Genomic DNA, 27,296 nt, shown 5'->3' with positions numbered 1-27,296 from the left:
TTTCAGCACACACACAGAACAGACAGCTAGCAGCCTGTGAGGAGATAGTCTTAGAATCACATACCCCACCTTTAAGTTAAAGGGCAGAAGTATTATCAGCAAAATGTATTTAAAGTATCAAAAGTAAAACTATTCATTATTTTAAAACAGCTGTAAGGCAAAGATAGCCTTAGGGTCAAGTTAAAAAAAAACCTGGGTCCTACACTTTCCATAATGCAACTGATAGCATCATCATGGGTTATTTTAAGAAACTTGACTAAGCTTCTCCATAGCCACAGCACTCATAACGCAACTGTTTTAAAGACTGAGTTGTAGTCCCCACAATAATGTGACCTTTATGTGTAAAATCAATGGAGTTTCCCTTTCAGAACAACAAGGTGGGTTATATTTCCACTCATTACCTACAGTATATAGTGATTTATTGTGCAGACAAGTGTCACAAGTGCCATGTTTTTCTTTTATAAATAGTAATTTATAACATGGCAGCATTACATAACTTGGTACATCAGCCATAACCACACAAAGACACTAGCTGACAGACACCAGCAGCAGCATTAAACCGGCTATAATCATGTGCATTTTTTCAGCAGCAGATTCATTTTACTTTTTGCACGGGATTGATGAAATAAGAAGGAGCAGCAACAGTGAGCTGTTAGATGAAGAGCGACAGGCTGCACACCTCCAACTCCTCAGCAAGGTAACGAACTCTTATCGTACTCTGCTGGGATTCTGGGATTTGTCGTAAACCACACTTGCTATTACCATGGTAACCACGGGTGTTGGCAAATCAACCAGGACTGAAATCTTAAGACATAGGCAGCAAGGCCTTGTGAATGGGCTGATGTGTAGGATGGCCCAACTAGGCCCACCCGCAGCCACCCCTCCCCACATTTATTCTTTTCCTGCCTATATCTCACCACAGCAGGACAATACAGTTCACCTTCACAATTCTGGTGTGATCGCAACATTAGGCTTAGTTTACCTGACTGAATGTGCTCAACCCTTACTAACCTTCATTCACAATAGTTTAGACTGTTTTGGGCCAGGTTGAAGTTGTGACTGAAATTGTCAGCCTAGTATCCATGACAATAGTCTGAGATAGAGGAGATTTGGATTTTGGTGTATTGTTGATCAGACTTTGAAAGTAAAAGGTTCATTTAACAGTAATGGTAAAACAGCATATTCTGTGTTTCAAAGGAGATCCACTCTTTGAAGCTGTACTTACGGATGTTTTTCCACTAGGTGGCAGAAAAACACAAAATAACTGACAGATAGGCCTAAACTGCCTTCATCATGTCACATGCTTATTAGGTTCTTATCATTAATGAACAAACAATGGCCTACTTATTCAGCAAACATGGAGCAACGATATGTTTCTAGACACCTGATGAATAGAAGTCCAATATTCACTGGCCTTTTGGCTCAGGTGTGGTTTTCACCAAGTCTTGAGAAAGATATCTGGGTTCTTAGCTGATAAATGTTCCACTTTCTTCACCTGTCACTTGATAACTGTTTGCTATTTGGTGCTGAGCAGGCAGTATTAGGTGGGTTTAACAGCTTGTTTGCTGACAGTGGCTGCCTTCAGGGAGTTGATGAGAACGTCTGACAGTGACAGTAAATTTGCTAAATGTTAAATCAAAACAATCTACTAGAAGAGACTAAAAAGCCAACACTTTCATATTACACATATTAATTCCATATTGTCAATATCAAAACATTTACTATAGTTTAAAAGTAATGGTACAACAGAAATTACAGAAAAGTGCACTTTTAATTATTCTGTAATATTTTGACCGAGGGCAGTGATGTCCACTCCTGGGTCTGGAGAGCACTGCATATTTTCCATCTTTCCCTGCAGTGTCCACAACTGATAGGCCTTTTTCACTGAAGACATTTTAATATGTCACAGAAGGAAAAGCACATAAAATTATAATAATGTCTGAATTCCATTTAGCTGCTTCGTTTTCAGGGTCCTGGTATTGTGACATGACTTAAGCTTACTGATTGTTACTGGTTGTTAGGTAAATCCCATGAGAGCTTTAAAATATGATATACAGTATATATATATATATATATATATATATATATATATATATATATAATATATTAAAAATGTGCTACAAAGTACAAATTATTAAAACAATGAACAAATTATGTTAAAACAGATTTGAGTTAAATATGAATTCTAAGTTATAAATAGCATGGAAACTGTCGACCATCTCGCAGTGTGACTAGCTTAAATATATACTTGAGTCATATACTAAACCCTTGATATATATTCAATCTGAAATATTTTAACAGTTCATCCCAGTTCATCCTGGGTAGTTGTCTGAGGTAAAAGCCTTATTTTCTGTGCATGCTGCGGGGCAGGTAGGTAATAACGTAACTGTTTCCAGAAGGAGGAGGAGGGTGGCATGGAGCTTATGCCCTTCCAGGTGACACAGTCTCCAGCCTTGCCAAGAAGCTGCAGAGCCTCTGGTAATGAACCCGATCTCGACACTTCTGTTGCCTCAGTTTTGATGAAAACCAAGCGAGTCTGCTGCTCCACAAGGGCTGCATGGATGGCACTCAGCAGATCAGACCCTGGACCAGGATCTGGAGAGGTGGGAACCAAAACCACCGTCCGGCTGCACACTATGCAGTCTAACACTGCCTCCGCTACAGCTGCAACCAACCAGAGTTCAGATTATACATTACTTCGTTAAGATTTTTAAGTAGAATTTCTTCAAAGTATATCTTAACTACGTACCTTTCCCTGGTAAGATGTCACGATCATAAAGACAGAGACTGTAGCCAAATCTCTCTTCCAAAACACTCTTCAGCCGTTTTCTGTCATCTTCATTTAGTCCTGCATCAGTGTCGCTCTCATAACACATCAAAAACGCATCATAGCTCTTTCCATCTAAGCAAACAACAACAGACAACAACAGCTTTGTCACTGCTGTGCCGTCACATACTGATGCAGGTAGAGACGACAGGGCTGGCTGCTTTTACCTTGCAATTCTGGGAAAAATATGTACCTGTTACATAAAAGTTATTCAAAAACAAATAGCCAAAAACATGAATCCCACCTGATGTGCTCCGATAGCAACCAAGACTGTCTCGCAGGAAAAGTGTGATGTCCATTTTCAACTTCACATAAATAATTACTGTTACAACAATCACCACCACAAGGCCCACAATGCTGAGAGCCAGGGAGATGGAGCTTGGAGAAGCTGTAGGAACATAAAGGACACATGACTAAGTGGATCCCAGGATCATAAGCTGAACTACTTCGAGCTTTACGATAGTAAATTGAACACAACACTGCTGGAATCAACCATATGGCGACAACAGTGAATCAGAATCAGAATTGGGTTTATTGCCAAGTAGGTTTTCACATACAAGGAATCTGCTTTGGTATATAAAGATAGTAAGAGAAAATAAAAAAGATTACAAACATCAAGAAGTATAAATATAAAATAGTGACTTGACAATATAAATATGAAAAAAAGTGATATGATAAAAAGCATGTACAATATATCTGTTTTAGAATGAAAGAGGTGTACAGTTTGTGCAGGAAAGTACACACAAAAAATCTATTCATCCCTCTTGTATACCTTTTTGGGCCAAGGTGATGGTGACAAAGCTCGAGGGTCCAGATACACATTCCAGTTTACAGGAGTAATTTTTTGATAGATCCTCTTCTGACACTTTTTTGAAGACTAGAGATGCTGTCATCTTTATCTCTTCAGTATTATATTCCCTGGAAAGGAAAGGAAGAAGGAACATAAGGAAGGAGAACTGTTAGCAATAATATGTCTATGTGCCTATGTGCTTATGTGGCTGCGTATAACATTTGCATTTCCAAACTTGTGAAGTGTTTACCTTGTATAATTGTAGAAAACTGGGAAGATGTTGTTTGTTTCCACAAATGAGTTTCCACTTAACCAGAACACCTCATCAAAGTCTGAATACAAAACAGCTTTACAATCAATCACCACTGTTGAGCCTAGAAAAAGCAGAGTTTACACAAGATTTAAAAGTAGTTTAGAGAGGTAGTAAATGCTTGTATGTGTATCCAAGTGTGTGTATCCATGAAACAAGATCAAAGCTCACCCAAATCTACGGGAAATACTTCACTCATGCGTGGAGAAGTGATCTCTGCAGCTTTGTCCATTTTTTCTGTGCAAAAAAAAAGGAGAAAACACTTTACATCTTTTTTGAACATATGAACTTCTATGAAGATAAACATATCCAAAGAGTGTATTTCTTACTGTTTGGTTGGACATCAAGCACCACTGATAAAGTCATGTTATATATTTGACCATGATACCGGTAAGACCTGGTACAGGTGTAGACACCGTGGTCATTCTCCTCCACACTCGAGAAGTAACTGTTTTTTGGCAATGACTCACCCTCCTACAAGATGGAAAATTAAGTAGAATTTTAAGCATGAAGCGTGAATGAAAACCAGTTTTAGCTTTAAATGTAGAAAAACACATTCACATTTCTATAAAAAACAGTAATAGGCCTAATGTAAAAACAAATCATGCATGATGCAGCTTCTTATTTCACAATCAAATCTCATTCACTCTCAAAAATCTGCTGTGTTTAAATACCTTGTGCCATATAATGCCGTTGCTGGTAATATCCGGGGTATTTTCAGCAGGTATATTTACATCAGGGCAATGCAATGTGCAGGACTCATGTGTGTAACATGTCGCAGAGTACTTGGTCCTCTCTTCATACTCTCTCTGTGTTGTGTATACTGTCAGCCTGAACCAGAACTGGCTGCTGGCATTCCTGTCATGTCATTAAAGAAAAAATTAATGTGAAGATTTAACATTTAGATTACGAGACGTTAGCATTTAGCTCAAAGCACCGCTAAGTACAGCATCATCACAGAGCTGCTAGCATGGCTGTAGACTTTTAGTCTTGTTTATCCTTCAATTCATAGCCCACCAAGATGGCAAGCAACAAGTACAGTGGTTCAGTGCAAGGATAAACTGTGATGTTAGATAAGACAACAATCATCAAAAGTAATCACAAGGAAAAATTTTCTTTCAGAGTATGAACTCTAATATTTTCTAATAAAGCAAATATATAAAACATCTACCCTTTGTCTTAATTAAGATGTAACTACTAATTGAAATAACTAATTTAAAACCTCATCCATTAGTAATCTTAGTTTCTTATAGCCAAAATAATTCTTCAGGAGTAAAATGTGTTTAGATGCCTGAACTATTTATGTCGCTTTTATAGTCTTGTTCAAAGAAATGAAAGGCTCTGCAACTGAAATGTGTTTTCTGGGGATATTTGCCCCCTTGCAATAGAGGAATGCTGTTTATCAATTTGGGAATGTGTGTACTTTACCCCAGAGAGCATGAGTAATTCCCCTGATGGTTTACAGAAGCATTGAGAATCACAAGGCTCCTCTCATGAACCAGCACACCCATCTGCCTCTGCTCAGCTGATGACATGTTGCTGGTCAGATCCATCTCCTGGGTGGTGTAACTGGTCCAGATCAGTTTGGCATCACCATGACTATACCCTCTGTAACGAGGGCAATGCAGCACCCCCATCTCACCTGCCTTGACATATATCTCTCTGGGTCTCCAGGGACACACACCTGCGAATAAGTGTCACAAATTTTTGTTCATTTTATTTTGTAAAACTATAACATGAACTGATTTGTGGACATTGAGAATGAAATGTCAAAAATATCTTTATTGTATGACCTGAAGGTCACTGAAATGTGGCTGGTTAGTCTTGTAATCAAAATATCTGTTAATGGACAATTTACTGCTGTCAATCAATCTGAATGTCAAATTCTGAATGTATAAGATGTTATTTAAAGGAATAGTTAGACATTTGTGACTTATAAATATGAAGCTACAGCCAGCATCCATTTAGCTTAGCTAAGCTTAGCAGAAAGACTAGATACAGGGGTTATGTTGTTGTCATTGTGAAGTTACCAGGCAACCAACAGAAACTCCAAGAAGTCACCGTGCTCGGCCAAGAAATAGTCATGCACATAACCTCCTGTAAAACCACAAATTAGAATTTTGTACAGATTTTAAAAATAAGAAATACAGTAATGTTGTTACGGACAGACCAACCCGGAGACACTGGTAAGGAGATTTCGAGAGTTTATTGATTACAGAGATAAATAGAGAGTCTATAGGAGTAGAGAAGATACCGTCCCTTGTATCACTGACGGTGGTGGAGTGCAGGAGCTGGATAGCTGAACACGAGGCGACGGGAACGGGAGACACACACACTGGAGACAGAAGACACTCCGGAGCCGGGTGAGAACTGCTACCCATAGAAAACTGGAGTCGAGTTAGAGGTTCGTAGCGCTGGATGGCTGTGATCAAGAAGTAGCGTCGTAGGAGAGTCCGAGGTTAACTGAAGGTAGGAGGCGTAGCTCTGTCCTTCTAGCGAACGAGACCGGACACTGACTGAGGTGAAGAGTGGAGATTTATAGTGGAGAGGAGTGGCTAATTGCAACCAGGTGTGTGCTGAGTCACAGGTGCAGGTGATTAGTATTCAGGTGAGGAGGAGCGGTGTGGCTGAGATGAGGTGGAGCCTGGCGTGTCTGTGACAGTACCCCCCCCTTCACGGTCCGCTCCTGAGGACCGAGGACCCCGACGTCGTGGCGGTCTTCCCCTTCCTCGGGGGGCAGGTCGGTCCGGATGGTTAGCGTGGAATTCAGTCAACAAGGAGGGATCGAGGATGTCATGTCGGGGAACCCATGACCTTTCTTCCGGACCGTAACCCTCCCAGTCCACCAGATACTCCAGAAGACCACCACGGCGTCGGGAGTCCAAGATCTCACTGAACTGGTAAGCGGCTCCATCGTCTACGATTAGCGGTAAGGGGGGATCTGCCGAATCGCCAGGCTCTGTAGAGACGGAGACAGAGGGATAGAAAGGTTTAAGCAGTGATACGTAGAAGGTAGGATGAATCTTGTATTGTGGTGGTAACTGAAGCTTGTATGTAACAGGATTGATTTGTTCTGTTATGGTAAAGGGACCAATGAATCTGGGACTTAGCTTCTTGCAGGGCAGGCGCATCCTGATATCGCGGGTGGATAGCCAGACCTTCTGGCCAGGTTGGTACGTCGGAGTGGTGGATCTCCTACGGTCGGCCGTCAGCTTGCGCCTGCAGAGTGCTCTTCTGAGTTGCCGATGAGCTGCGTCCCTCTCGCTCTCTCGGAACCAGTAGTCCACGGAAGGAACCTCCGAAGGCTCCCCAGACCATGGGAAGAGAGGAGGCTGGTAACCGAGCACGCACTGGAAGGGAGTGAGTCCAGTAGATTGTTGACGTAGCGAGTTTTGTGCGTACTCGGCCCAGCCCAGGAACTGGTTCCAAGAGTTCTGATGGCCATGGCAGAAGGTACGTAGAAAACGCCCAATATCCTGAATCTTCCTCTCCGTCTGGCCGTTGCTTTGGGGATGGTAACCAGAGGAGAGGCTGATGGTCACATCCAGGAGCGAGAAGAAGGCTTTCCAAATCCGGGAGATGAATTGTGGACCTCTATCTGAAACTATGTCTTCAGGTATCCCATAGTATCTAAAGAGATGGTTGAAGAGACATTCTGCCGTCTCCATGGCCGTAGGTAGTCCTCGAAAGAGGATGAGGCGGCAGGACTTCAAAAACGGTCCACGATTACCAGGACACAGGTGTTGTTGTTTGATGGAGGGAGGTCGGTGATGAAGTCCACTCCTAGGTGTGACCAGGGTCTATTGGGCGTCGGTAGGGGACATAGTTTGCCTGCAGGAAGATGACGCAGAGATTTAGACATGGCACATTCTGTACAACCCTGCACGTACCTTCTCACGTCCCTTGCCATGCTTGGCCACCAGAAGCGTTCTCGTAGCAGCGAGAGGGTTTCATTGGCCCCTGGGTGACCAGTGCCTAGTGAGGTGTGAGAAGTATGGATGAGTTGATTTCTCTGGATTCTCGGAACATACTGAAGATTGGGGGGACAGCCCGGCGGAGTGTTAGTGGAGACATTGGAGGAGGGAACAGAATCCTCTGACCATTGTATGGGATTAATGAATACTTGCCGGGGTAGAATGGGTTCTGGATCTTCCGTGGTGCTTTCTGGAGCGTGTAGACGGGATAGTGCATCGGCTTTCAGGTTCTTGGATCCAGGGCGATATGAGATGTTGAAATGGAATCTAGTAAAGAACAAGGCCCAGCGTGCCTGGCGTGGGTTGAGACGTTTGGCTCTCTTGAGATACTCTAGGTTCTTATGATCTGTTAACACGGTGAATGGGTGTTGGGCACCCTCCAACCTCACAGCCAGCAGTTCACGGTCACCGATGTCGTAGTTTCTCTCCGCCGGGCTGAGTTTCTGAGAGAAGAAAGCACATGGGTGGAGTTTGGCTGGGTCTCCCTGTAGTTGTGATAGCACCACTCCTACCCCCGTAGTAGAGGCGTCCACCTCGACTGTGAATGGTTTCTCGGGGTCTGGATGGGTGAGGAGCGGTGCACTGGTGAATGCTCTCTTGAGGAGGTCGAAAGCTTCCTGTGCCACTTGTGGCCAGGACAGAGACTTGGGCTTGTTGTGAAGGAGACTGGTCAAAGGGTGGACTATCCTGCTGTAGTCCTGAATGAAGCGGCGGTAGAAGTTAGCAAACCCCAGGAATCGTTGTAGTTCCTTTATCGTAGTTGGAGTGGGCCAATTCCTAATGGCCTCCACTTTCCCCTCGTCCATCTGGATGCCACTGCTCCTGATGACATAACCAAGGAACTGCACGGAGGATCGATGGAACTCGCACTTCTCAGCCTTGAGGAAGAGCTGATGGCGCAGGCGTTCGAGGACCTCCATAGCGTGTTGGCGATGGTCTTCCTCGTCCGGGAGTAGATCAGGATGTCATCGATGTAAACTATGGCCAATTTGTGAAGGAACTCCCGGAGCACCTCATGGATGAAGTCCTGAAGACGGAAGGGGCGTTAGCCAGACCGTAGGGCATGACTAGGTACTCATAGTGGCGGTGGGTGTCACGAAGGCTGTTTTCCATTCGTCTCCCTCCCGTATCCGGATCAGGTTGTATGTGCTGCGGAGGTCCAACTTGGTGTAGACTGTGGCACCACAAACTTGTTCCAGTGCAGCAGAGACGAGAGGAAGTGGGTAACGGAACTTGACTGTAATCCGATTGAGTGCTCTATAGTCTATACAGGGCCGCAAGCCTCCGTCCTTCTTGGCCACAAAAAAGAAGCTTGAGGCTGCTGGAGAAGTGGATGGTCTGATATACCCCTGGTCTAGGGCCTCCTCAATATACTCCCCCATGGCTTTCTGTTCTGGTAGGGACAATGGATAGATTCTTCCATTGGGCACTGGTTCACCCGGTAGGAGGTCTATTGCACAGTCCCATGGCCGATGCGGGGGTAACTGGGAGGCTCTCTTTGGGCAGAAAACATCTTGATAGGCGGCATAGCAAGACGGGATGTCCACTGACTGTTTCTCCTTAGGACTCTCGATGGACGTGGCACACACGGGAAGACTCTGGAAGTTATACGAGGACGGTCGTGGTCGCCGCGGGAAACAGCCGGGATAACAGGACTTGCCCCATTTCAGCACTTCCCCTGTAGCCCAGGAAATGATGGGGTCATGTTGCTCCAACCAAGGCCGCCCTAAGATTACCTCCGCAGTCGAACCCTCCAGAACCATTAAATGCAGCTGTTCTTCATGCAGTAGACCTACCCGGAGGGTGATGGGATCAGTAGCCTTCTGAACCCCACGGCGGCTGATTGATTTCCCGGTTATGGCAGTAATTCGGTAACTGGTAGACGTGAAGGAAGTCTTGATATTTAGTTGCCGGCAGAGGGAGCCAGAGATGAAATTGCCGGCTGACCCGGAGTCGATGAGGGCTTGTACTGGAAGGGATAGAGTAGGTGTAACCAGGATGATTCTTGTAGACAAGGGCTTACTACATGGGAGACTATGAATTATTGCACTCACCATAGGTTTAGGTGGTCTCACGGGACAGGTGGCCCTGTTATGTCCTGAGGCTCCACAGTACAAACACAACCTGTGGGTCAGCCGTCTCTGCTGCTCCGCCTGGGTTAAATGGTTGGAGTCTAACTGCATGGGTTCGGGTTCAGGTTCTGGAGAGCGATGTTTCTCTGGCTGACGGGGATGGTGAGTGTGTGATGGTTGGTCCTGGTGTTCCACCAAACACGTCCGCATACGAGTAGCCACCCTAATGGCTAACTGGATAAACCTTTCGAGGCCGATGGTATCTTCGTATGCAGCAAGATGCAATCGTACGCGGGGTTCCAATCCCTGACGGAAGGTGGTGATGAGGGATTGCTCGTTCCAACCGCTGGCTGCCGCGAGGGTTCGGAATTCCAGGGCGTAGTCCTGGATAGACCGCTGACCTTGCTTAAGCTGATATAATTTCTCACCAGCTGAGGAGTCACCGGCGGGTCGTCCGAATACCTCACGGAAGTGATCTAGGAAACTCGTCAGAGACTGGGTGACGGGTCCGCCTTGTGACCAGATGGACTCGGCCCACTGTAACGCTCTCCCTTGCAGCTGGGAGATAACGAAGGCTATTCTGGAGCGTTCAGTGGGATACAAGGGCGATTGCATTTCCAGGACCAGGGTACACTGTAAAATGAATCCATTGCAGTCCTCCGCCGAGCCAGAGAAGGGCGCTGGTTTGGCCATGGGACTGGAACAATGCGGAACTGCTGGAGTGACCGGAGCGGAAGCGGAAGTGGTGGAGGTGGACGTGGATGATGGTGGAGCGTTGAGGCCACAGCGTAGGATCTCCACCAGCTCCTGGAATGGATCTGTGGCACTCATGCTGCAATCCTGTTGTGTGGTCCGGTCTTCTGTTACGGACAGACCAACCCGGAGACACTGGTAAGGAGATTTTGAGAGTTTATTGATTACAGAGATAAATAGAGAGTCTATAGGAGTAGAGAAGATACCGTCCCTTGTATCACTGACGGTGGTGGAGTGCAGGAGCTGGACAGCTGAACACGAGGCGACGGGAACGGGAGACACACACACTGGAGACAGAAGACACTCCGGAGCCGGGTGAGAACTGCTACCCATAGAAAACTGGAGTCGAGTTAGAGGTTCGTAGCGCTGGATGGCTGTGATCAAGAAGTAGCGTCGTAGGAGAGTCCGAGGTTAACTGAAGGTAGGAGGCGTAGCTCTGTCCTTCTAGCGAACGAGACCGGACACTGACTGAGGTGAAGAGTGGAGATTTATAGTGGAGAGGAGTGGCTAATTGCAACCAGGTGTGTGCTGAGTCACAGGTGCAGGTGATTAGTATTCAGGTGAGGAGGAGCGGTGTGGCTGAGATGAGGTGGAGCCTGGCGTGTCTGTGACAAATGTGTTAATTAGAGGTGCTGATAGGTGGATTAAGTTATCTTTAGACAGAGCCAGGCTAGCTGTTTCCCCCTTCTTGCAGCTTATGCTAAGCTAATCTTGTCCTGGCTTTAGCTTCATATTTACTGTACATACATGAGAGCGGTCTCATCTAACTCTCGGCAAGAAAGAGAATGATAGCAATTCCCAAAAATGTCAAACTTTTCCTTTAAAGTTGAGTTGGGATAACATCTAGATTATTTTAACCATAATTTATTCACATTTCAGCAACACTAACAGTGGTAATAAGTACCATAGTACAAAGGAAATAGAGTATGTGTAACAATAGCTTGGGTAATGTAACCATCATGAAACACTATGAGCACTCTGACAACATTCCAATTTCTTTGTGACTGCTGGTCTTGTGACTTCCATCTAAAGGTCATTTGGTCAACTTTTGTGGAAGTACTTTAAAAGTACTGTTGTTCATGCATGTCTCATAACCACATGGATAGTTCAGAATGTAGGACTGTTGACACATCAGCAGCTATAATACCATAATCAGATTTTTAATTCAACATGTTATTTTTTCTTGATATTGTTATATTATAGGTGTTTGTTGATGACCTTTTAACTCCTTTTTTGGCTTGAGCACAAAGGCACAAGAACAATCAGCCACTGTAGACTTGATAAAGAAGGAATCAGTGACAATCTTTGGAAACTCGATCTCTTCCTAAAGATGTTTTAATGTCTGGTCCGTTATTATAGAGCCTTGTTTCTGTCACATAACATTGACATTATTGTTGGTCATCTTTAGGTGTGTTATTATTACATTAGTATTGCAGATACCCTGGTATAAGAAACAATACAAGAGTGTTAAAAATACTCTATTATAAGTTACGATACTAGTAACTACACCTGTCAAAAAAATGTAGCGAAGTAAAAAGCATATTTCCCTCTGAAATGTAGGCTAGTATAGTTGAAGGTAAAGTAGCATAAAATGCCTCAAAACTGTACTTAAGTTCAGCACTGTAATAAAGTACTTTCCACCACTGAATATTCATATTTTAACTTTTCTTCTGTTTATGTATATGTTTTTATTTCACACTTGCTTTGACAATGGTAATGTCTGTTTCCCATGCCAATAAAGCCCTATTGAATTTAATTAAATTGAATTTAACATTAGTGTATTCACGTAGGACTATACATTTAATAACTAACTATCCCTACTTTGAATTTTGAATATTTAACAGGACATAGAGTCTGGGTTCTCCTGTCACAACTACACATTTACACATTATTCAACCTGTCTAATTGCCATTCATAACATACTGTAATGAAGTAATCATTCTCTTACCTTTCAATAATTTAAGGAGGATAAGCAGAAGGGCCAGAAGCATTTTCACCGTCATCATTATAACACCTCACATCAAGGATCCAGGAGAGTAAACAGTGTCTTCTTGGCAAAGACGCACTATATATGGTAGAAGTTTACAGTTGAAGCTGAAGCTGGTTGAACTGAAACTGAAAGAGAAGAATAACATAACACACCCTGAAGTTTCCATGAAGTTTCCATGAAGTTTCCCTTTTGAACTCCTTCCCAGTTCAATAACCAACAGTTCAAATAGCCTAGATAAACATTTCCTGTTCATATTTATAGTAGACCTAAAAAAAAAAAAAAAAATTATATATATATATATATATATATATATATATATATATATGCATATATATATATATATATATATATATATATATATATATATATATATATATATATATGCATATATATATATATATATATATATATATATATATATATATATATATATATATATATATGTATATATACATGCATATATATATATATATATATATATATATATATATATATATATATATATATATATATATCTAATGATAACAACTACAAGATGAAACTTGAACTTATAAAACCTCCTTTGTTGTAGTTTTGTTTCATCCGCAGTGACAGAGAGGCATTACGACGCACGCTATAGAAACCCGCGTCGCTGCGGGGGTGCATTGCTACGGGCAACCGCGGCTCGGCTTGATCTCTTCCAGTTGCATCCAAGCAGGAAGAAGACATTTCTTATAGAAACGGTTTTGTAAGCTTCATCCTGTGAGGAATTTTCTGACTGTTTGACGGAGATGACTGACATACTGCGGCTGGTGTCAGAAGCGGACAGACGGACTTTAACTACTCTCTCCCTGCTCTCTGAAAACGGTCGGACAAATTTCTTTTTATTTTTTTAAACTGTTCATTCAGCTGCTGGTAGTTTATATTCTGTGCATACACTGCTAATAAAGTGCACATGCGTGTCAATCACGACGTCTCTATGTTGCTATAACCAAATATGTGTTTTTCAGATATTAAAAGTATCTGGGCTGATGTATCCGCCTACATTGAACGTCAGATGACCTTACAGAAGGTTAGCCTCACTTATCCATCCATCTATCCATCTATCTATCTATCTATCTGAAATTGACTGATTGATTGATCCATTGTGATAGGGGGTCCACCTAGCAGGACTGGGGACCTTCACCTTCTCTCAGCAGAAGTTGGACATAGGAAGCAAGTTCACAATGATCCAAAGACCCATTTTCCTCCTGGCTGGGAAACTAGTCCAGTCTCTGGGTTTAAAGCAGGTCAGACCACTGGCTGCAGGTGAGCACATTTTTAAGAAGAGCCATAAGAAAAGCAACATGAATTTATGTTATAATATAGTAAAATATCATAATATACAATTTTGAAAATGCTTTAGGTGATATTGTCTTCTGGAAAATTGGTAAGTGAATAATCGTTGTTGCTAATGGTAATCCTCTTAATATAGCACCAATTCATAACCAATTCATAACTGTACTTTTCCTATAGAGCGGGTCTAGACCGTATAATATTAATATTATATTTTTAATAGTTCAAATGTTTCAGTGTTTGAGATGCTCCTTTACTTCCATTGATGACATCATGGCCAGTAGCAGTTGGACAGTTATAGATGAGAAGATCAATACCACTCTTGTGTTTGTAGGTAAATATGAAGTTATCGCCAACAGCTGGTAACTTAGCTTAGCATAAAGACTGGAAACGATGCGGAACAGCTAGCCTAGCTCTGTCCAAAGGTAACAAAATCTGCCTACCAGCACCTCTAAAGCTCATTAATCAACGTGTTTTATCTTGTTTGTTAATTCTGTACAAAAAAACAAAATGTAAAAACCCAAATCGCTTTTTTATGGGGTGTTATGTGCCAGACTGGCTTGGTCAGGACCAGTTCAGAAAAGACTCAAGGAAGTTATAGCTACGTTAGCCAGCAACTGGCAGTAGCTTCATATTTAGCACACAACACAAGAGTGGCATCAATCGTCTCATATCTCGGCAAGAAAGCAATTAAGCGCATTTCCCAAAATATTGAACTTTTCCTTTAATTAGTTTGTTAGTTAGTTCCTTTGAACAAGACAGTATTTTTGTCTAAGTTGAGTTGAGGCGATAAGAATGGATCTTGTTAATCTGTAACTTTTCTTTTTTTTTCATAGCCAACCTTTGAAATGGAGTTTCTGGCTTTTGAGGATTTATTTCCTGACACTTTGTTTTTACACAGCCTTTAACACAGTAGTGGTCATTTGAAAAACAGAAAAGAGTGCTGCCACATGGATAAAAGATACACATATCAGGAAAATGAAAGGCCCTGAAAACATATTCTTTCAATCAGCTTCTTACTATGAGTGATGGGGTCCTACACAAAGACCCGCTAGTTAGAACAGTTTTGGTTATTTCACATGAGAGATTTCTGTATTTCTTTTTTTCTTTGTGCACTTCTCACTGGTTTGAAGTGGGCGAGGCTCGGTTAGAAACAGGTGATATCACATCCTTCCATGCACCAATCAGGATTTAGAAATATTTGAATCCAAATCTGATGACAGTTGGTGGTTTAGTCGTTGTCAATCAAATCTGATCAAACCACAAGCACACAGTTCTGATGAAGTCAATTGAGATTAGTTTTTCAGTGTTAGTAGTGTTCTACACAATAACTAAAGATGTTTTTTATTTAATGGTATAGAGAAATACTTTGCTATATACTATAATTTGAAGCCAAGTTTTCAGGGGTTTTAAGTAAAAACAGGGAGAAAAGAGTATATGCTGGTCAATCATAGCTGCACTCATGAAAGATATATACAAGGTTTTGATTTGAATCTTATAGTGGGGTGGATTTTTTATTGACATATTAACAAAAGAACAATAAAGATTTATGTGTGTGTCCCTTGCAGCAACACACCTACCAGTGGTGCAACTCAACTTTGCAGCTGTATCACAAGAGGCTCCTTTCAGTCGAGACGTAGTGGAGGGCTGCATTAGAGAAACTCTTCTGCTCCTCTTCAGAGCTTTGGCCTCTGAACAAAATGTTTTCCTCACCTTACAAGGAATTGGAGTTTTGTCCTTTATAAACAACAAGGTGGTTCGCATGCTCATACTGTATTTCTTATGCTGGGATTCACACTGTTGTGGATTATGACCACTGGTTTTCTGTTAAATATAATCTTATCTGATGTTGTTCAAAGGTGCGGATGAAGTTCAAAAGAGATTTTATTAATGCTATGGATGGAACTGGCAGGCTGTTGTTAGCCTTTAACAACGTGAGTATAAAGAAGTGCATGTTTGTTTGCATGTTACAGTATATAATGAATGTACAGTATATGTATTCGCACAGATCATGGTACTTTTGCCCCTCCAGAGACCTGGGAGCAGTGTCTCTTTAATGTCTGGTGGACTGTCCAGGCTTCAGAGGCCACAGACTGCCAACCCCATAACCCTGCCAACTGTCTGCTCTCCTCAGCCAGACAACAAAGCTGGTGACAAAGAACTATGGTGCTTGTCACCAGCTCCAGACCAGAGGAATGCAGGAGGTGAAGGAGCTTTTAGCACAAGGCTTGATAACATTTTAATGAGTTTAAATTAAGTATTGAATCAAGTCCAAATCCTTTCAAATCTCTTATAAACTTGCTGCAAAGTAAAAAAAAGAAAAGAAAAGACATTTGTTACTCACTGTGAGGGTGAGCGGGAGCTGCAGTAGCTATAGAAGCTGAAATAAACATGATGTGGTGGAAATTATGTTACTTCTCATTTATCATATAGGCAATTTGTATTAATTGCTTTAGCTGTTTGGATGAGTAGTTATCATCAACATGTTGGGAAATAAGGGTTATTTGATGTCTTACTGAAATGTTTGCTGACTCATGTATCTCTTCATTAAATGTGAAGTTACAAGCCAGCGGCTGATTAGCTTAGCATAGCATAGACTGGAAGGAGGGGGAAAGAGCTAGCATGGCTCTGTCCAAAGATAACAAAATCCACCTAGTGGCACTTACTAATTAACACTTTATATCTCGTTTGTTTAATCCGTACCAAAAGCTATGTGTGAAAATGACAAGTTGTGGTTTTATTGGGAGTTATGTACCAAACTATTTCTTGGTGGGAGCAGTGACTTCCTGGAGTCGCAACCTTACAGTGACAACAAGACTCAAGGAGGTTTTTGTACATACAAGGCTACCTGTTTTTCCTGCTTGTTTATGCTAAGATAAGGTAACCATTTATTTGCTGCAGCTTCATATTTATTGTACACACATGAGTAGTATCAAAATTCTCATCCAACTTTTGGCAGGAAAGCGAATAAGCGTAAGTGTATGTCAAACTATTCCTTTAAGTTGTATCGTTGTACTTCAAGATGAACTGGTTGCACCAGCAGGTTAAGGTGGAGCCCTCGTTCTCACGTTATACTAAATGACTCAAGTTTTTACTTCAAATTTGGTGTTCGAAAGGCAATGTTTACGAATGGACAGCTTTAATATACAGCTAATGATAAAAGACTGGAGAAGTGATTTGTTAGAGCTTAATGAGTTTAGGCATTTTACCAACTTGGAACTGGCTATTGAAACCCATCTCAATTAAAAACAGAATTAATAGTTTGAACAGTAAACCTACTCACAGTGTTGTGTGTCTCTACAGGAGTTCCCCAACAGAGAGAATCTAAATCTCATCAGACACTGCAGCCTGCCAAGATGAAAGCTGTCAGCTTGTCTGACGAACTGAATCCAGAACCCCCTATGGAGGCCGCAGACAAGTACCACACACACAAAGACACAAAAGCACACAGACAGACAAACACACACACTCTATGGAGAGGTTCATTTTGCAGTGCACAGAGCTGTTGTTTGCAGGTAGATGAGTCAGTGAGAGCTGAGAGCTCAGTGGTGGTCTTGTATTGTTACTGCCCCGAGGCAGCTTCCAGCTCCATCAATGATGCACAACTACCTGTGAGACAGATTCCGCTTCTGTCATTATGTCCCTGCACTGTCAGCATCTACACACATGCACGTACACACACACATACACACACACACAAAAGTTTGTTTCACTATCCATGTGGGGGACAGTCATTGACAAATGCTTTCTCTAGCCCCTTAACCATCACAACTAAGTGCCTAACCTTAACCCTTACCCTAACCCTAACCTTAACCCAATTGTAACCTGTACCCTAAAACCAAGTCTTAACCCTCAAAAAGCCAAAAAGCTGCTTCTACCCATGAGGACTTCAATTTTGTCCCCATGATGACACAAGTCCCCATGGGTTTGTGTGCATTCAGGTTAAAGTCCCCAACGGGATATAAGAATATGAAACACACACACACGCACAAACCTACACACAAACACACCTTCCTCATGATACAAATTCTTAAATCGAGAATGGGACAGAGTGTAATCACAAGAGGGAAGATCCTCCCTATAGTTTCAAACAATTCCCCTGTTATATTTTATCTTGTTGCAAGACCACTAAGACCCTCTGTGCACCAGCATTTTCAGTGTCATTACAGACTCATTCTGTTATAATATCCTCAGAAACAGATCCCCCTTCACACCTCAAACACATGTCCATGGTGCAAAAAGGCCCTATGTGAAACTTTATACAAATACAACAGCTGAATTATTTTGTGATTAACCTACTGTGATGAAGTTAATTTTTCTTTTTTAATTCAAAAGTTCTGGTCCCTTAAATTGGTATAAAATCAAACACTGTATAACAAGTTTATTTATTTGGGTTCTATTAAAATTCTCTTCCGTACATCTCGTTTTTTGGCTCAATAACACTCAAACTCAGCTCAAATTAAGCTTTAGGAAGGATCTGACAAATGTAAAATTATATGTTCATGCAGGCAGGCATGTCACACTACACCAATATAATAAATAATGAAGAATTGAACATTTCATTTAAATTTCTTATGCAGTAGGAAATCACACTGGTTAGATAATCCACTTTACCATAGTAAGATAAACTGCACATGTACAGGGGAGTCATTCTCTTTGATGTACAGTATACAGTAGTAAAGAATCTGTTTCCACTCCCAGGCCTACAACCTCCATCTCACCACCAGAGGCCGCTCCCAAGCTGGAGGACCCTCGTGTGAATGCTAGCTGCTCTGGCCACACCCGTGCTGGACAGGTGAGTATGTATAATATAAACCACAAAAAATGTCGTTTGAAAGCCTGTGAGGAAAATAACTATATATTTACATTACTAATTAATTACAGTGTATAATTTTCAGTTTCCTTTGGCCTTGCCATCGTAGGAGCTGTGCTACCTGTGTATGCAGCGGGCACAAAGAAATGTTCCAGTCTACATGAGGGAACAGCAGCAGGCAGAGGAGAAAGCTCAGGAGAAATTCTTACTGCTTAAAGAACAACAGAGAGACAAGCAGTACATGGACGAAGAACAGGCGTGTGCTTGTGTTTGTGTGCATATATGTGTGCACTTGGTGTGTTTGTTTTTATGACAACAAGACTAAATGTGTGTTCAGACAAAAAACTAAGCAAATTTTCGTCTTGCATCATTCGTACAAATTTAACTGCTGGACTGTTTGTCAATCCGTGTTGATTTGGCCCAAACATCCAATGCAGCGACTGCACAGACGTTAGCTCTGAGCTAGCTAGAAACGGAAATGTCTGTGTGTGTTTTTGTTAAGTTCTGTGTCTGACTGATCTCAGAACTCACCTGGGACATCTGTTCTTTTTGTAATTTTCCTCCAGCCTCTCTTGTTTTTCCTCTCTTCTCTGTACGTTTATGTAGCACATTCATTCATTCATGTGGTCACACCTCAATTTGCGCTGCCTTGGGCAACTTTGCAGGCCTGTCGCATCTCACCATTTAATTTGTATGCAATCGTGCCACCTCCAAAAATCATCTTGCATTCTGAACACACAGTCTACAGCCACGCCTCCTAATGGCTAAGTACAGCCTCTTTGAGCTAAATGCTAATGTCAGCATGGTAACATGCTCATAAAGACAATGCTAACATGCTGATGTTTAGCAGGTATAATGGTCACCGTGGTCACCATCATAGTTTAGCATGTTAGCATGCTAACATTTGGTAATTAACACAAACACAAAGTACACAACACAAAGTGGGAATGTCATTAGTTTTCCAAGTGTTTGGTAATAAATCAAAGTATTGGCTAAAAGTTAATTTTGACCTGATGATGGCGCTAAATGAAGTCAGGGGATCACCAAAGTTATTATAAATGAAGGTCTGAACTAAATAGCAATCCATCCAATAGTCATTGAGATGCTATTGTGGCTAATTGAGGTCAAGTGGGCACTTTAATACTATAAAAAAAATTCCCTTAATAGTTTTTAAATGCTTGAATAAATAGAAATACAATAGACATACCCTTTTTTTGTATTTCATTTTGGCCACTTTTAAATACCTATTTTATACTGTCCACTGCAGGTTACTGAGGGTAACCTTACTTAGGTTTGTGAGTGCTCTGGGGATTTTTTTGTGGTTTCTAGTCAAGAAAAAATGGGATCAGAAAACAACACAACACACAGACTGAGGATGTAGAAACAGTTTGTTCCACACGGCCATCGGCAGAAGTAAGAAAAAAACTCAAACCATTATGTCAAGTTAAGTAAAAGCTGCAATAAAAACCAAACAATTGAGGTTAAGGGTGGTTCCAGACTAGTAAGGGCCAGAGAGCTGAGAAAACAGCTTCATCCTCTTTACAGCACTGGGAAAGAAGTGTGGGAAGTATGAAACAAATTTAAGTGCCTTGCATGTTGTTGTTGCCAACATTATATCATGTTTCAATAAAACAGATCACAATGTCCCTAAAAATCGATTAATGGTCCAAAGAAACTGCCCTCGGAAAAAGTAAATTTTTTACCCTGGTGAATATGATATGCTCTCAATGTCTTTTCTTTTTCAGTCAATATGATGATAAAAGGAGTGTGTTTTTGTGTGTTCATCTGGCAGGCAAAGCTGAATGAGCAACGTGAGCATGCAAAGCAGGTTGCTACATTTAACCTGCAACTGTCAGAGAAGAAAGAGAAGACGTACTGTCCTCTCTTCCCTGTGAGTAGAACCTGGACATTAAAGTTGTAATCCTTAAGATTTCAATCCTGGTAGCTAACACTCCTTGAGCAGCTAGTTTGTAAGAAATACAACAGAAGAGCACCTGTTGTATCTGTTTACAGTGCAGCCAAACAAACTTATGTTGTTTTAATAAAGAAGTCAGTAATTGGCCTTTTCCTGCGATCTGAGTTCATGTTGCACACGGCGCAAGTAGTTTTCCCCACAACAGCAGGGCAAAATAAGAGTCTACCTTCCTGAGGAGTTGGAGGTGTGCAGCCTGCTAACAGCTCACTATGGTTTCTCCTTTCTGTTCCAATACTTCCTGCAATATTTAAAATTGATCCGCTCTCAAAAAATGTAGAAATGACCATGTCTTGTTTTGTAGACATATTTTTGATGAACGATCATGGTTAGCGCTAACCTCGGTGACAAATACATTGTGTTTCCTGTGACTGCTTCACAATATAAAGCCACCCCGAGTTTTGCCAGTTGAATGCTTTTAATGTGAAGCAGAAACAGTAGGATGTTCGGTTTGCTTGAGCAGTAACAATACAGCTCTGATACAACTCACTGGCGATATCAATGAAGTTCATTTACGCTGTGAATTTCCTGTGAAACCCGTGCAGAGAGGTAATTACCGAATGTAAATGTCTATTGAAATAATGGCATCCATAAATAGTATCAAAAATAGGGTTTGAGTTCATGAGGATTATTACTTTAAATCACACTTTACAACTCTTGTCAACTCTCAAAATTCTTGTCTGGGCTGCTTGTATTTAGACTTCATTCATCTTCCCGGCTCGGCCCCTCACTCCTGTCAGGAAGATTCAGCAGCATCGTTACATGAACGAGCTTCAGAGCCAGATAGAGAGCCAGCGGCAGCACGAGGCTCGAGACCAGCAGAACCGTCTTCTCATGGAGCGCCTAGACCAGGTCCAGCTGGTCCAGGAGTGAGTCTGTAACAACGGTACTGCTCAGGCATTTCAAATCATCATCTGTTGTGATAACTAGTATGTCATCTGGTGTGTATGTGTGTGTTTTAGGATAGCTTTGCAGAAGGCTCAGCAGCTCCAGCAGAAACACGAGAGAACTAAGCATTACAAGAGAGCTCTGGACACTCAGGCAAGCAAACACTTCACAAAGTTGACTTTCAGACTTTTGCAAAGTTTGTTGTTGAAAATATATTTTTTGTAGTCTTTCTATGGTAGCACAAATACAAACAAAGCAGCACAACATTTGTAGTCAGTTATGGAGAATACATGGTAACTGGTTTTCATTATAATGTTTTAATGTTTTGTTCTGGTTAACGTAATAGCTCTGGTGTTAACAGGCTTTAATATATTTTAAGAGAATTGAGATCTTTTACAGAAAACTCTTTGTCTCTTTCTGTATTCCTCTCTGATGCTGTCAAAACATGTAAAAAGGGGGCCTGGTTACTTGATTTATTGCACCATAAGAAGGTGCCAGAGTCACATCATGTCATTAAAGCTCCTGTTAAATAAACCTGTTCTGCCAACTTACAGTACAGTACTCATTAAAAGAAATAAATTCTCTGAACAACAACAATAAGCACAGATTACATCTGTAGGCTTTGAAGGATATAATTACCCCTTCACAGTTATTTAATTACAGGATTTATATAACAAGTGTAGGCTGTAGTGTAGAATCTTTTTCCAGCTCACTCATTTTAAGAAATACGTTTTATGAACAAAATCATTCAAGTTTCTTTGTTAATAAAGAAGGATAGATTACATCGTAGGTTTTCAGGTGATACAATTACCTAGATAAATTTTAGCTACTGGGCTTGAAAACTACCCATCTTTAGACAGAGGAATGAAGCCTGATGAGATACAGCATCAACCTCTTTTTGTCACTCATTTTGTCAAAGGGGAAATCTACATATTTTACACAATAAAGTCTGCATATGTGAAAAAAGTCATATAAAGCCTTTTGTGGCACCAGAGTCTGATAAATTGCCTCAGGTGATGTAACTTGAGGCAACCTCATAATGCATGTGTCCTATGTTCAACATGCACAGTTGTTGTGTACGCTACTTCTCTTCTTCTCTAAGTCATGTAATTATTCAGGGAGAATTATTTCAGGAGATTTAAAGGAAGGGCACCAGCAACAAAATTTTCATTTGGCTTTGTTTTGACCTGGTTGGCTAAAAAGGACCTGTCACCAGGGCAGGCCACATCTGGCCCAGGTGGTGTATTATGCCTTGGCCTGCTCTATGGTAACCAACTGAAATGAGTCTGTTCTGTCCTTTAGGTGGGGGACAAGAAGTGCACAGACCCTCCAGAGTGCCAGTCTGACAACTCAAGGTTCAACCGCTGTGCAACAGCAGCCAGCCAAGCTGAGAGCCGAGAGAGGGCACAAAAGGTCGCCTCTGTTTCTTATTGCTGCCATAAACCTTGATTTTCAGTTGTTGCCTCATGCAGATGGCAGAAATAACCACAATCATAGTTTTTTAAATTATATTAAAAATCTCTGTATTGCTTTTGTTTTTTGCAGTGGTGGAATAGGTACTCAGATCTTTTACTTAAGTAGTAATACCACAGTGTAAAAATACTCTTTAACAAGTAAAAGTCATGCATTCAAAATCTGTATTCAAAAAAATACATCAAGTATTATCACCAAACTGTACTAAACATATCAAAAGTAAAAGTATTCAATTATGCAGTAACACCCCTTTCAGAGAGTTATTATTATATATCATATTATATCATTGATGCATAAACATGTAAGCAGTAGTTTCATGTTGCAGCTGGTTGAGGCGTAGCTAATTCTAACTTCTTTACATACAGTAGGGTAGCTTAAACTTTAAAAATGCATCGTATTTTATTTGTTGATCCTATATTTTGTACGTAAAATCTTAACCTGCAAAGTTACTAGTAACTACTACATTTCCTTCTGAAATGTTGTGAAGTTGAAGTATACACTAGCATAAAATGTAAATACTCAAGTAAAGTGCCTCAAAACGGTACTGAAATACAGTACTTGAGTAAATGACCTTTCCACCTATTTTATTTGGTTGACAGGCCTTCAAATATTCTCAGGCCTGTTACTGTAAGCCTTGTTTTTTTTAAATTGGTGTACTACATATTGAAGTTGTTGTGATGTTATTCTTTGTACTGGCAGCTCTTCCAGGTAAATTTCAGTGCTGCTACTCAGAGGAAGAAGGAACAACTGCACAACCGCCAAGAACAGCTGGAGAAAGAGAGAGAAATGCTCAAACACAACAAAACTGAGTGAGTAAAGGAAGGGGGAAATTAAATAAATGGTTAACAATTAGGATGTGGAGAAAAAAGCAGCATCCTTAGTCCAAAACATATTTTTGTCTGTGGAAACTATGGTAGTTTTTCTCTCTTTGGTATGTTTCCTGTCCAGGTTAATATTGAGCCGCATTAATCACTTTGAGAAGAAGCGGGACATCAATAAGTCACTAGAGGACGAGTGGAGTCACAGTGCAAAGCTCAAACAGCAACGAGAGGAAGAGGAGAGGCGCTTCCTGAGGTGTGTGGATATAGGATCACCTTGAGCCTCCATCAGCATTTACCCACGCATTTACATCTATTCATTTATTCATAAGTTGGTTAACCATTCACACACTCACTCTAAAAATGTAGTCTGACTGGCATTAAAGTTGTTGCTGATCAACAGGTCCAGTGAGCCACAGTAGTTTCTCCTACACATTTGGAAAGGGCGGTTGAGGCAAGCGGTATTCACTGCTAGATGCCACTAAATACTATACACTGGAACTTTAATGTTCCTAATTTTAGTTCCTAGTTTTAGACATGATACCACAGGCCCATTTTGAAAAGTTATCTTACTTTCAAGAAATGATTTCCTGGTCATTCATTCATCCTTCAATGCTTTACTCTGTCTCCCTGTGGTCAGGTCTGCTGGTCAGCTCCTGGTAGATAAGCTTGCACAGTACAGGCGCTGCTGCCAGTGTAAGAGGAGGACCACCAACTGTGGAGAGACCAACATCTGGAAAGACTCTCAGTATCTCTCTGGCTCCCAGTTCATGATCTGATGAACAGTGTCGCCTACAGCAGCACTGGAACATCAATACCTCACAGCCTATACAAGATGGCAACCCTTGTATCTCATCATGTGACGGTCACTATATTAAAATAATAAGTTAAACATATGTGAAGCATATTTAGATGTTATGGTGTGCAGTATGCACTATCCTCTGTTTTAATGTGAGCTTGATTCTTGCTCCTTTCCTAAATTAGTCTTTGGAGTTCATGTTTGTTATACTTTTATTTTCCCTAGAATAATGGTTGTTTTTTGTATTTCTATGCCCCACGATTGCATGTAACAATACTCACCCCTAACATCATGTTCTTTTTCTCTACATATACATGAGGCTGCATGTCAGCCCAATCAGCCGACAGGTAGCTTGTCAAAAGGTTTGTGTATCGATGCTTCAACTACTTTTAAACTCTATTGTTCAGTGGCACTGGCTGATCGTCATACATACCTGTCTCCATAGAGATCCCTGCAAAGACTTCCTCAAAACTTTCCCTGTCTGACTCAGGTTCATCTGTTTATTAAAAATGCACGAAACAGACATTTGGACTGTCTGACATGAGCATCAAATATTGTTGTATTCATTAAATTCATGATGAATAGTCCAACCATGACATAGGCAAATACATACATGGTGTATTATGCAACATACTTGCCATTCATCCTATTTCTTGTGGTGCAACAATAAATAACTTGTTCAGACCCATGTTTATCTGTAGAGTAAGATCGGCTCACCGGGAAAATTCCCGAACTTCCCTATGGCCATTCCGCGCCATATGATCAGAACTGCGTCCATAGCAACGGTCTGTTATTCATAGCAGCAGTCTGCCCTTCAGAAATAACAGATCGTAGGATGCCGTAAATGACCAATCAGAATTGAGTATTCAACAAAGCCGTGTAATAATGTACTGATGTTAGCATTCTTAATCCATTCAGAAACCACCTAAGGGGCCGTTCAGATGTTGCGTATAAAATCACGTGGAAAACGCCAGCTGCACCGCTTTCATCCTTTTGTCCAAGGTGCTTGGGAGGTTGCACTACGGTCACTTACTAAGCAACCAATCCAAATCACAGTCAGTCTGAATGAGTTATATCAGTCACTCTTCCATCTTCAGTTACTTCATTTTGGCTGACCTTTCAACTGGATGTTGTGACGTCCTTGGACGGAGGGTGAAGAAAGTCATGTGAAGCCGATTGGTTAATTCTTGTCACAGGACCTGTGGTGTGCAAGAAGCATTAGAAAAAGTTGAGATTTTTCCATTTCAGTGCGGGAGAATGTGGCCTAAAAAACAGGCGTGTTGCAACGAATGCACTTCGCCACGGTGTCGCTTTCGGTTTTGAGTGCCGTTGTCACGCGTCTCCATTGAAAATAATTAATTTGTGTGTGCAAAAGACATGACATCTGAATGGCCCCTAATACTGCCCTTGCAACTGCCCAGAATACCCTAGCAATCACCTAGTAACACCTTAGCAACTGGCAGAAACACCCTATTAACCATCTTGAAGCACCGCAGAAACCTCCTGGAACACCCTATCAGTCACCACATCCTGCCAGCCACTTATTAATAACCTAGCAATCACACCAAACACCATAGCAACCACCTAGCAGCAATCTAGTGAGCTTAGTGAGATAGTGAGCAACTTAACAAACACTTAAGAAATTACAAAAAACTCAACAGCACCCTAACAACCACTCAGCAATTAACTAGCAATGCCCTGTCTGTTATTTAACAACACCCCAGCATACAGCCAGTAGCATGTCCAGACATTTTCAACAGGTGGCCCAACTGGGGCACTGACTTATACACAGGTGGCATGGAGTAGGTGCAGAATAGCATTAATTTACCATTTCTGTCTCCACTACTCATATCTATTTTAATTACTAACATTACAATATCTTAGTTTCTTTACATTCATTAAAATTTTCATTCAAAAGATAAGTAGATCTTGCACCTATAAACGAAAGTCTGGTTTACTCGTCAACAGTTGGTTTCGAACTAAGGTCCCACCAAAGTCTGTCCAAGTAATTTTTCTTCAAAACATTTAGCCTTCAATCTCAAACCTCGAGGGGAGCCTCTTTTGTGGTTTTACCTGCACACCTTTTACTGTATGATTATTTGTGTTTTAACAAATGTTGCTCTGACTTTTCACATTCTATTTTTTTTGTATTGTGCAGATAAATAAACAGACAAACAAATCTGTACTCTGTGGTTCTGAATTAGTTCAGTAAACAGGCCCAGTGTATTAATGTGAGACTGTGTTTATTGGAGACAAGTTGGGAGAAGCTAATGACTAAGTAGCTACAGTAGTTAGCATGCAGGTATAAGTTAATGCACTTATGCACTAAGGTTTACACTCAGTTCAGAACAAATAAGAATCATCTTTATTAAATGCAGTCTAGATAAACAATAAAACATTTTTTAGTAAAAAAAAAATATTGCCATTAACATTAAAAAAAAATCAGATTCTGAAAAGCTTTCACTTTTAAAATTCATGGTTTTCCTCAGTGCAACACACTGGC

The 27,296-nt window shown here is 41.2% G+C and overlaps 1 protein-coding gene across 1 annotated transcript; it reads left to right on the top strand.

Annotated features, from left to right (window-relative positions):
• Positions 1-412: 412 nt before the first annotated feature.
• LOC122874588 (coiled-coil domain-containing protein 81-like) lies at positions 413-26,978 on the top strand. Its single transcript, XM_044192653.1, has 17 exons — positions 413-697; positions 13,288-13,562; positions 13,706-13,767; positions 13,850-14,003; positions 15,599-15,783; positions 15,890-15,964; positions 16,063-16,234; positions 17,334-17,448; positions 18,732-18,825; positions 18,953-19,099; positions 20,636-20,734; positions 21,515-21,684; positions 21,778-21,856; positions 23,006-23,116; positions 23,876-23,985; positions 24,125-24,250; positions 24,635-26,978. Exons 2-17 carry the CDS (start codon positions 13,487-13,489, stop codon positions 24,771-24,773), a joined length of 1,914 nt encoding a protein of 637 aa, XP_044048588.1. The 5' UTR covers positions 413-697; positions 13,288-13,486; the 3' UTR covers positions 24,774-26,978.
• Positions 26,979-27,296: the final 318 nt, after the last annotated feature.

This window comes from Siniperca chuatsi, linkage group LG1, assembly GCF_020085105.1.
Source record: "Siniperca chuatsi isolate FFG_IHB_CAS linkage group LG1, ASM2008510v1, whole genome shotgun sequence".
Lineage (NCBI taxonomy): Eukaryota > Metazoa > Chordata > Actinopteri > Centrarchiformes > Sinipercidae > Siniperca > Siniperca chuatsi.
This window is presented reverse-complemented; position numbering and strand designations above follow the sequence as displayed.

Excerpts from the sequence above, each read along its gene's own strand:
- LOC122874588 (XM_044192653.1), top strand. The coding sequence starts at position 13,487 with ATGACTGACATACTGCGGCTGGTGTCAGAAGCGGACAGACGGACTTTA. Across the intron at positions 20,735-21,514 it reads CGTACTGTCCTCTCTTCCCT|ACTTCATTCATCTTCCCGGC; the intron begins GTGAGTAGAACC and ends GCTTGTATTTAG. Across the intron at positions 23,117-23,875 it reads GCCGAGAGAGGGCACAAAAG|CTCTTCCAGGTAAATTTCAG; the intron begins GTCGCCTCTGTT and ends TTGTACTGGCAG.